The 11,202-nt window shown below is 36.4% G+C and overlaps 1 protein-coding gene across 8 annotated transcripts; it reads left to right on the top strand.

The window, feature by feature from the left end:
• Positions 1-615: 615 nt before the first annotated feature.
• On the top strand, positions 616-9,954 carry LOC121993254 (SUPPRESSOR OF ABI3-5-like). 8 transcript variants are annotated; one of them, XM_042547981.1, is made up of 16 exons: positions 616-918; positions 1,362-1,493; positions 1,695-1,735; positions 2,003-2,768; positions 2,851-2,922; positions 2,996-3,088; positions 3,157-3,236; positions 3,816-3,969; positions 5,212-5,299; positions 5,359-5,450; positions 5,516-5,584; positions 5,681-5,851; positions 7,106-7,292; positions 7,558-8,520; positions 8,854-9,047; positions 9,550-9,954. In XM_042547981.1, exons 2-16 carry the CDS (start codon positions 1,446-1,448, stop codon positions 9,727-9,729), a joined length of 3,198 nt encoding a protein of 1,065 aa, XP_042403915.1. In that variant the 5' UTR covers positions 616-918; positions 1,362-1,445; the 3' UTR covers positions 9,730-9,954. The 8 variants fall into 8 exon arrangements, with proteins under 8 accessions (XP_042403915.1, XP_042403912.1, XP_042403911.1 ...); XM_042547978.1 differs by having other exon boundaries at positions 3,813-3,969; XM_042547977.1 differs by having other exon boundaries at positions 8,854-9,726.
• The last annotated feature ends 1,248 nt before the right edge of the window (positions 9,955-11,202 follow it).

The following is an 11,202-nucleotide window of genomic DNA, read 5'->3' as shown; positions in this document are numbered from 1 at the left end:
TGATTATATTTATTGATGATATTCATATGTTTTTGCTTATAGATGTTGTATTGTTCATAAATAATTTATAATTTTTTTTTTCATTGAACATATATGCATTAATATATATATCGTGATCGGATTATGGTCGAATCATGACCAAAATCGGTAGCGTTGCATCTGTAGCGTTGCAGCCGATTGCAGCCATAAAACGATTGAGTTTTAGCAATGATTCGATCGGAATCTAGTTATGATTTGATCGGGGGTGATCCATCGGCGTCTAGTGGAGATTAGTAGCAGACTGACGAGAGACGCGAGGGAGAATAACAATCGATGTCTACGGCAGTAGAATTGGAGCTCGCGGAATTAGATTTTGTATTTTTTTTCTTTAACGCATTTGTTCTTTAACGCATTTTTTCTTTAACGTGGCATGTCCAAATTCAATCAAACTGTAAGCAATGCCGTAGGGTAAATATAGTTAGTTTGCTTATAAATATTTAATTTATTTATGGCCCTAAAGTAAAGTGAGGCGGATTCATTGATACGTTGGAAGTACGAGGGGTTTTAAGAAAAAGAATATAAAATATAAGGGCAAATGAAAATTTTGCTATATTATATTACTGATTTACCCAAAAAATCAACCCTAATTCCTCCCGACGCGAAGGTTCGTTCTCCCTTGCCCCAATTACTGACGCGGGATCTCATTCTCAGCCGTGCTGCTCCGCTCCCTTCCAACTTCCTGCCTTCCGACGGGACTCTCTCTTATCGCCTACTCTGACGTGAGCACAACCAAGCCGCTCCTTTCTTGCACGATCCCGACGAATTTCGACCTCCTCTTCCTCGTGCATGGACGCTGCGCTGTTGAACTCTCCCCCCTCCTTGCGCGGGCGCCGTTGAATTTTCTTCCCTCCTCGCGCGACGCTGTCGAGCTCCGGTTAGGTAACCTTCCTTTGTTGTTCTTCTTCCCTTTGCCCTTGCAGATCGGTGTCAATTTTTGTATCCGCACCCGGTGCGGACGGGATGTATGCCGTGTCCGAGTAACAGGTGTTGAGGATTTCTGGATTTGTACCAGAATTCCAAAGTGGATTGATATACAAGGATTAGGTTTGCAGAATTACTAGAAGCATCTCTTTGTTTGGGTTCCATGCAATTGGCCCGGGCTACTAAATTTGATATTTTCTTTGAGGGCATCAATCCTTCTTTGAAATGATTACTACTCGACGTATGTGATTTTTCTGAAACTTCGAAGGATTGCATGCTCGTCATTTGACATCCCAAGGATGGGTGTTTATTAGTTTGACGATTCAATGCAAAAAGGTTGGCTATGTGGGTTAGTTCTTTATTGACACTGGCATAATCATACCTTTGTGCATGAATTACAGGATAGATATCCAAACAACCTTCATTCAAAAGTCAAAAGTGTGAGATCAACGAGAACCTTGCAGGGAATACTGGTGCAATCTGCAATGGATCCTGGGCGTTATGGTCGGCAACAAGGATGGGATACTAACAGCGTAATTGCAGTTTCCTCTTTTGTTACCTATAACCGGGATGCTATAGCAGATTATGCACATGACATGTGCTCCATGTTCAATGTCATGTCATTGTAAAAGAACTGTTGAAGAAAGCTGTGGGACAGTTTTTATATGGAATGGATTTCCCTACCCCTTCCATAAATATTTGATGCTAACTTGCTTATTCTGTTGAATCTACAGGCCTTAGAGGGGTATGGTCCTGCCCATGAGCAAGACTTCAGGTGAGTATTAAATAATGAATGGAACATTGTGGGCTATGTTATGACTTCTTCATCTGGTTTCCCCCCCTATAAATCTCATATTTGTTTGTAAATGGCTTATCACTTCCTCCTGGATGCGAGGGCTCAGAGTCTTATTCATTTTGGAATCAAACTTTTGTATGATATAATAACATCAATCATTTGATCTTTTGCACTATTTTTTGGGTTCTGGTTAACTGTGCTCATTATATCACCCTGTTTCTCTCCATTGTTTATTTACTATTGCAGGTCTGGTGGATCCTATGGTGGTGGTAGGAGGTTCTTATCAGATGGATTCCCCAGGGATTCTGGTTATCCAAGGAACTCCTTCCATCATGACATGCTTGATAGGGATATTTATCCACCACCACATGTTCCTGGTGTCTGGTCTCATCCTAGAAGAAATTTTGATGAAGAATATGCACTCATCAGGGATTCAAGAAGGAATGTTGAGCCATATCATGATGTGGATAATTTTGGTGATCCAACAAGTTATCGTGAAGCCAATTCTTTTCATGATGTTGATAAGTTTCGTGATAGGTATCGTAGCATGGAAAGATACAATGATGCTGATAGTTATCATGATTATAGATATGATAAACATGGTAGGTTTGGGGATAGGGACCGAGAAGAAGTCTGCAATGACTATGAAGTGAGGCATCATACGTCTCATCGAAATAGGGAAGATTCTCGAGATAGAGATTTTGATTATGAACGGTATAACTATGATTCTGACCATGAAAGAAGCAAAGGGGAAGGTAGTTGGCGAAGACGTGGATCTCATGATCGTGATCATGAAAAGAGGGGTTTAAGCAGGGAAAAAGATCAAAGCCCATACAAACAGCGTGAGCGCTCCCGTTCCCGAGGCTGTGATGATCGGTCTAGATCAAGATCTCCTCGAAGTAGAAGTCGTAGAAGTCATAGAGAGGATAGCTATGATGATGTGCGGTATGATAGAAATGATAGGCGGTGGGATTATGATCATGATGAAAAACGATATAACGATTCTTTTGTGGTATGCTTCAAGTTCCATATACTGTATTACTTTATGTATATCATAGTTGACAAACTCTATCTTCTCTCTCTTTTTGTTGCAGGCTCCATCTGCTACAATTATTGTGAAGGGTCTATCGCAAAAGACAACTGAAGAAGATTTATATCAAATTCTTGTATGAAATACATTCATAACTGATTTCTTGGTTGTTTATGAGCAATCAATTTAGTAGTTATAATTTCTGTCAGGCTGAATGGGGACCACTTCGTCATGTACGCGTTATTAAAGAGAGAAATTCTGGAGTCTCTCGTGGTTTTGCTTTTATTGACTTCCCTGACATGGTACCTACCTTCAAAACATCTTACTTAACCTCTCTGTATGTATCTTTTTTTACCAAACTTATGTGCAGGATGCTGCACGTAAGATGATGGATGGCATGGGAGATAATGGTCTAGTAATTGATGGAAGGAAGCTCTTCTTTGAGTATAGGTACAGACTTTATGTGGAAAGTTTATACATAAATTGGAAGTTTGCATTACCAGCCATCTAAAATATAAACATGCTTTCGGTGGAAAAACACATTGAAAACAAATGGATTTCTACTCTTCAAATGTTATGTCAATTTCTAGAACTAATATATAGTTTCTTTCTAGAACAAGAAGATTTTTCATTTAGTTATACATATACTAGTCAACCTAGACATACAAGGAACAAGAGGATGGTAAAATTCGGCATGCTTCTACTCTATCAATCATTGATGATACAATGAACTGGACAATTGAACCATGAAAGCCCATCACTGGCATAGTTATAGCAGCATTGGCATTAGTCCAAAATATGTAAATCCCTTATCTATGTACTGTTGTGCAAATCAACCTTGTTCTAGTTTATTCAACTTAAGCTAATTATTTTCATGTCATCTTAATTGAAGAATGTTACACAGTTATGTTGTATGCGCTAAGGGAGATTCTATGTTTATTCCTCAAACTACACCATCATATTGGCTGTGCTATCTATTTTAGTTCTGTTGCTACACTTTGTTGTTGATGTCCTTCTCTGATGCAGTAGTAAGCCAACTGGTGGGACTGGTGCACCTTCTTCAGGACAGGAAAACATGGTTAAATCAAGTCAGGGGCATGGGAAAAACATTACTGCACCATGTGATTGGATGTGCCTCATCTGCGGCTGTTTAAATTTTGCACGGAGAACATCCTGTTTCCAGGTGTGTTCCTCATTTTCTGTCTCTTTTTTGTACATTTTATTCTTTAGTTAAGTGATACTAGATACCATTTTTTGAGTTACAGAAGTCTGGTAGAATTGGTATTTTTAGTTTCAACAAGCTCAACAAAGAAGTTTTCAATGAATATATTTCAACAGCTCAAATACTCAATTTACGAATATCTTATTTTCTCTTTCTTTGTGCTTGTTCCATTTGCTCAGTATCTTCATTTTTGACATTTGGACTCTTAATCTACTTTTGCATGCTGGTGTTAAATATTAACACATTGATTTACATGTGGACATGAAATCCCTATTGATCAAGTGTTGGAAATTTTTATATCTATGTCAGACACTAGGATCCAAACTCATTGTATCTTTGTATGTAAGCCTGAGCAACATAGTTCATTCCAGTATTTTCATGCCCTTCATATTATGGGCTACTTTAAACATGTGCCTCTTTCAAATGATAGATTATTAAAATTGGCATTTCATGTATACTATGGTCCATTTTACTAACCATCTTGATTGTTCTCTTAGTAAATGGTCATTGCCAGGGATTAACCTTTTCTTTATTCAGTTACTCTTTCTGAACATGTAAGACGTTTTTTTGGCCACACTTGCAACTTAAAAATGCACTCTGGAATCAATTACTTGTGGCTTAAAAAAATTACTTTTTATTCATTTAAATATTTAAAAGGAAATCTACTGTCAAACAAAGTTGCAAAGCGCATAACTACTTGTAGGTTTCCTTCGCTGAGTCTTTTTTTTTAAGTTGTTATGCTTGTGTTGTCCTTTTGGTTATGTATATTATTTTCATTACTTTATGTTGTGGTGTTCCTTTTTTTTTGTCACTTTGTATGTCCAATAAGTTTTTGTTGTGTTCCATATTCTTTCTCTGGTCATTTCCCGCAGGGATGCTTTAGCTATTTCTGTATTAGTTTTCTGTATTAGCAAGGGGGGTTGGACTGCCTTTTTATCTTGTGCAAAAAGGAAAAAATTATTATTTTTTTCATTGTCAGCAATTTTTGGCAATGGTTTTGTTGATTATAATGTAATTTATTCAACAACATCACTGATTTCTCATTGGATTAATTTTAAATTTTTTTTTTTGACAACTGATATGGCTATTTCTTTTATTTGAGAAGATGGTCTACTTTGAAGTCTCATTTAGAGTCCATGTCATTTTCTTTCATTCATGTTCTTGATTATGTTATGATCTCTTAATCTTCATTTTTTCTTCCAGTGCAATGAGGCACGTACCAATGATGCTCCTCCAGCTGATGTAGCAAGCACCTATCCAGCACCATCAGGGAAGAGGGGTTCAGATCTAGGTATGCCATTTTTTTAGATTAGAAATTTGCATTGTCACTAATAAATTTTTCATTTTCAGGTCCTACTCATGTTTTAGTTGTACGGGGGTTAGATGAAAATGCAGATGAAGAAATGCTTCGCTATGAATTTGCCAAACATGCTCCTATTAAGGTAGCAAATATAGTATTAGAATGTTATTCTTTTCTTAGTTGTTAACTAACTCTTTTCATCTGCAGGATCTTCGCCTTGTCAGAGATAAATTCACCCATGTGTCTCGGGGATTTGCTTTTGTGCATTTTCACTCGGTATTTGCATTTTCTATATATATATATATATACATAATTTTTTACCTTGTCCCTTGTGACAGGCTTAACAATTCCATTTTGAGTTGGGGATTTTAGGTTGAAGATGCAACTAAAGCTCTTGAAGCGACAAACGGAACAACCCTGGAGAAGAACGGTCAACTCTTACGTGTAGCATATGCCAAAAGTATTCATGGACCTGGATCAGGAGCTCCACAATCAAGCAGTCTTGCAGCAGCTGCTATTGAGGCGGCGACATTTGCTCAACAGGTCATTTCGTAATTCCCATACTGCTAATCTTCATTCCTTAAAGGTGCCTTGGTGGCTGATATTCTTGTCAGTGGTGTATATAGGGTTTTCAAATTTTTAATATTAGATAAGCAAATGAGAACATTGTAGTACTCAATTGATTGGATTAATGATTCTACTTCTTTCATTCTGTCATTGCATTTTTATGACTATTATATTTCTTCTCAAACCTTAATTTCTACTGTTCTTTTATCAGCATTACAATATAGTTAAAATGAGTTAGGATTAGATAGTTAAGGAATCTAAATATTGGTTGTATTAGACCAGGAGGTTTAGTGCAATCAGAATCGACAAGAAAAATGAAAAATATATAATTGAAGTACTTAATATATGAGATTAAGTGTTTAAAATCTTAAGAAGAATGGCTATTCCATGTCATTATATATTCAATTAGTAATAAGCAATATATAAATAGTGTTTCATTTATTAATTTAATATTAAAAAATAAAAAAATACTTTATAACCAATAATAAAACCACAATTTTATCATAGATCATTCACTAACACTTTAGTGTTAGTATTCAGTATTCAATGTTATATGCTTTAGTCCAGCCCCTAACCACATTCAAATTGGGTTTTAGTTGAAAAGTAGATTTGGGACTGTTGTTTGAGAGTGGATTTGTTTCTATATAGCCTCGTGATCCATAATAACCATGCTCGACCAATTGTGAGCAAGAGAAAGTTGGGTGAGTTGAGTCTGAGAAATGATGGCAAGGTTAAATGTGTTATCCTTGATCTCGTGATGAATCTCAATTTGTGCCAAAGACTAATCTATTTTTTTGAATATTAGATATTTGTGCCAATTCTACAACTAGTTGAAAATGACTGTTTATTCATGTTCCACATCTAATATTTTTGGTATTTAATTGGGTGAAAATTGTCAATCCTCTCCCCTTAGATAAATGTCTAGTCTCCTTTTGTAGAATTGTTAAGCTAGTGTAGCAATTTTAACTCAGTTTGTCATAGTTTCTTTAGTTCTACAATATTTTTCATCACATCTGTTCTATGTTACAGTGACATGAAAGAACTTTATGCATAGGAATTTGGATATAGATACTAACAATTATACTCTCAGATTTCATTCTTGCCAGAACATGATTCCTATATCTTAACTTCTTTGTCAGTAGTAATGTATATTGTAATATTTAGTTGTCAGAGAAATGGACTATTCAATTTTTTCTACCTTATTGATGTAAAACTAGTTCTTTGTTTTAGTATGATGCTGTTGGCTGGGCACCGAAGGAGTACAACCCAGATCAGAAACAATCTACATCTGTGTATGTGCAAGGTAATACAGAAGCTCAGAAAGGTGGTTCTGCACCACAATCTGGTTTTGTGTGGGATGAGAAATCTGGCTATTATTATGATGCTGCCTCTGGCTTCTATTATGATGGAAATACTGGTGAGTCCATCAAGATACAACAGAGGACAACTTTTTTTTTTTTTTGTGCTAGGGTAATTTTTTTTGCAGAAAGTTGTATGATGTTATATCAATAATTCCTTGTTAAATGTAGGTTACAATTTAATGCAGAACATATAGTTTTAGAAAGTATATTTTAGCACATCTACTCTCTTTTGTTATCAATGTTAGATAATTCCAGTATATATATAATATTGGAGCAGATACTAATATTCAGGATCTCCATTTGTGATATTGTCTTATACAGGTCTTTACTATGATGGGAACAATGGGGTTTGGTATTCTTTTGATAATCAAACTCAGCAGTATGTACCTTGTAACGAGCAGAGTAATAACAAGGCAGCTGGAGATGCGACTGATGAAACTTCAAAGATAGCAGACGGAACCACAAGCAAAAAAGTAGTGATATCTGCACCTACAACTACTGTGAAATCAAGTGAAAAAGCTTCATTGCCAGATGCAGTTCAGGCTGCTGCAACAGCAGCTTTAGCAGCAGAGAAGAAAGAAAAAGAAAAATCTAGAGAGATAAAGCTGGCATCCAAAACTAGCCTTTTAGCAAATAAGAAGAAGATGAATAATGTTCTGGCAATGTGGAAGCAAAGAAACCATGAGGGGCAGGCTGCACGTGTAGTTCTTGATGATAAGGAGCCATCAAATTTGACCAGTGATAAATCAAACAGTACTTACTTTGCACCTGGAGCATCAACTACAAAAAACAAGATAAAAATTGATTCTGCAAATTTGAATAGCTCAACTTTTGCATCTTCATCTAGTAGCCGTGGGGCTGTTCAGGTTATCACTTCTGAAGCACTGGACACTGATTCACAGATTAAGCCAAGACCCATCAGTAGTTCGGGGGGCACAATCATGGGTGTTATTAGGGGTTCAGGAAAAGGCATTATAAAGTCTGATTCAACTTTTCCTGTCTCTGGCACTGGAGGTACATCACTAACTACTGCAACGGCATACCCAACAGAAGCAAAATCCGCTACCACACCCTTCAAGACTGATGCATCAGCACTAGGTTCATATGCATCATCTTCATCTGCTGGACGTGGTAAACGCAGGTTTTCGGAGGCACCAGTGCAATTGACTTCCAGAGATCAACCTCAGACAACTTATAGAGATAGAGCAGCTGAAAGAAGAAATCTTTATGGTTCGTCAACTTCGATAGGGGATGATTCGTTAGACATGGGATATGGGGATCCAAGTAAGCATTGACAACTATCATTCCTTCCATGACTGTATATCATGCTCATATGTGATTTGTAATATTTGTGTTAAAAGATTCTGCTTTTAGTCACACTGCCATGTCAACCTCTAAAAATTTGCCCGTGCCCCACTTTATCATCTTGTAAATTTTTACTCGCAACTAATTTATTAGTTCATTCCTGTAGGAATTTAGGCATGATAACTTAGATTCTGTTCATACATCCTGGCATTAGTGTTGCAATGGCTTGTCAAATCTTCCAAATCGACAGTTGAATATTTGATATGCTTGTCAATACATATATTCACATGCTGGAAATGGCTTTGTTTGAAGACTGTGATAACCCGTTTCGAAAGGGTTCTTTGTCGGTAACGGGGGCAATGCCCTTTCCCCCTGGAGTTGGGGGACTGACTGCTGGTGATACAAGCGATATTGAGAATTATGAAGTGATTACCTCTGATCGAGCCCTTGATGAAAACAATGTGGGAAACCGGATGCTTCGCAATATGGGTTGGCAAGAAGGACTGGTACCTCACTTTCTCTTGCCTAATTTTATTCTGTATTTTATCATCTCACGAGCTATGTATTGCTTGGCACTTCTGTGTTGGAAGTATAAGATATATTCCCCATTTAAGGGTCAATTCCATCATACTCCCCAGATACCTTTTCACCTATCCGTTAAAGTTAATATGAAATTGTGGGATTACCAACTTATGCATATAGATGAATATAGGTGCAGTTCTATGTTTTCTTCACCATAGTTGTGATACAGAACAGTAGATAAATTTGAAAGTTTCATGTTCTAGGCATCCCAATTAGTTGTTAGTTCAATTTATAATCAGGACAAAAATGTTATCCTATAGGAAAGATAGTTTCCGTCCATAATCTAACTTAAGCTGAGATGGCCACTCACGGAAAGTTCTCCATGCAGTGAGGATATTTTGTATTTGGAACTATGGTTGTTTGGCTCTGACATCAGTTTTGGTGGTTGTGTTTCTTGTTCCTTCTTGTTTACTTATGAGCAACCAGGGACTCGGCAAAGACGGAAGTGGCATCAAGGAACCTGTCCAGGCAAAAGCTGTGGATGATAGGTCAGGGCTTGGAAACCAGCAGAGGAAAACAGACCCTTCGCTGGAGGCACAAGCTGGAGATAGTTATCGAACCATCATTCAGAAGAAAGCTATTGCAAGATTCAGAGAGATGGCATAGTGATTGCAAGAAAGCAATGATCGGCCAATATGAATTCCGCCTTTTTTTATCAAGAACAATTAGTATAGTTTCCTAACCTTTTCCAGATATTTCTTTCTGCAAATATTCTGTTTTTCATTTATTACTTGAGCCATGTTCTTACAAATTGTGGTTCAAGTTAGTGTTGTGGGATTTGTGCCTGTTTTGAAGTAACTTTATAATAAGTGTAGTTGCTACCTTTATTCACGGTTGCTTATTGGGAAACTTGTTTGAGCAGTTGCTTGCTATCGATGAAAAATCTATTCCTTCCATTTCACCAACCATTGCTTATACGGATTTCTGCCGTATTCTTTGTCTTTAGTGATGTAAACTTATCATCCTATTATGATCCCTTAATTTTCAATGTAGTATACTAATTGGGATCTTCTACAATTTTGCACCTTTTAATTGTCAATCTTCTCTTGCCAACTGCTAGTTAGTGTTAGGGTTGATAATATTTGCCAAATCTAGGCTATGAATTTGCAATAACATCATAAAAGCATTGCTCAAGTATGAAAGCAAAGGCTATTCAATTGGTAAAACCATAGGTAGGTTAAATTTGTTGATGTATGCCAATGGAAGCGTTTAATAAGCTATTATAATTGGCTTTATGTCAGCTATTATAATTGGCTTTATATCAGCTATTATAATTGGCTTTATATCTATGAAATCTCATCATTTATCAGTAAAGAATTGCTATGATATATTAGTAATGTAACATATGAACATAAAAATTAGAATTCTTATCAATATTATTTAGGTCTATTAGAATTGGGGTTGTATTAATAAAATCACATAATTTATTCATAATGAATTGGTATGATGTATTCATACCACAATTTGCTTTGTATTAGTAAAATCTCATCATGAATTGGTTTGACATGTTGGTTGCTACTCAGAAAGCCTAGAGGTTTCACTGTACAAAAATTTTGTACAAAGGTCTGAACCTTTTCCTAGCTACCATGTGTTTTTTTAAATTAAATTTTGGATCGCCTGCGGAACTTAACACGTTTGATCCAAAACTTAATCTATTTGTTCTTTTAGGTTTTGACTTGGATCTCCTGCGGAACTTAACACGTTCGACCCAAATCACCTTAAGTTATTAATTCCATTAAATATTAATTTTCATAATTGGTTCCCAGTACTGACGTGGCGAGGCACATGACCTTCTTGGATATGGGAGCAACCACCACCGACTAGACAAAATCTTTTATAGAAATCTAATATTTAATTTCCTAAAATAACTTTAGGTTAACCGAAAAGAACAATCAAATCACAAGGAAAAATAAAACAAAAGAACACAACTTCGAAAAACATATTCGAAATACTAGAATCGTAAGCCTCTTGTATTTGGTATTATTTCCATAAATAACTAGCATGATGCGGAAAGAAAAATTACTAGTTATACCTTTTAGAAAGACCTCTTGATCTTTTACCGTATTCCTCTTCTAACTT

Source organism: Zingiber officinale, chromosome 6B, assembly GCF_018446385.1.
Source record: "Zingiber officinale cultivar Zhangliang chromosome 6B, Zo_v1.1, whole genome shotgun sequence".
NCBI classification, from domain to species: Eukaryota; Viridiplantae; Streptophyta; class Magnoliopsida; order Zingiberales; family Zingiberaceae; genus Zingiber; species Zingiber officinale.
The sequence above is the reverse complement of the archived record's forward strand: the minus strand, read 5'-3'. Positions and strand labels throughout refer to the sequence as shown.

Excerpts from the sequence above, each read along its gene's own strand:
- LOC121993254 (XM_042547974.1), top strand. The coding sequence starts at position 1,446 with ATGGATCCTGGGCGTTATGGTCGGCAACAAGGATGGGATACTAACAGC. Across the intron at positions 3,237-3,812 it reads AAGCTCTTCTTTGAGTATAG|TAGTAAGCCAACTGGTGGGA; the intron begins GTACAGACTTTA and ends TCTCTGATGCAG. Across the intron at positions 5,852-7,105 it reads CGGCGACATTTGCTCAACAG|TATGATGCTGTTGGCTGGGC; the intron begins GTCATTTCGTAA and ends TCTTTGTTTTAG.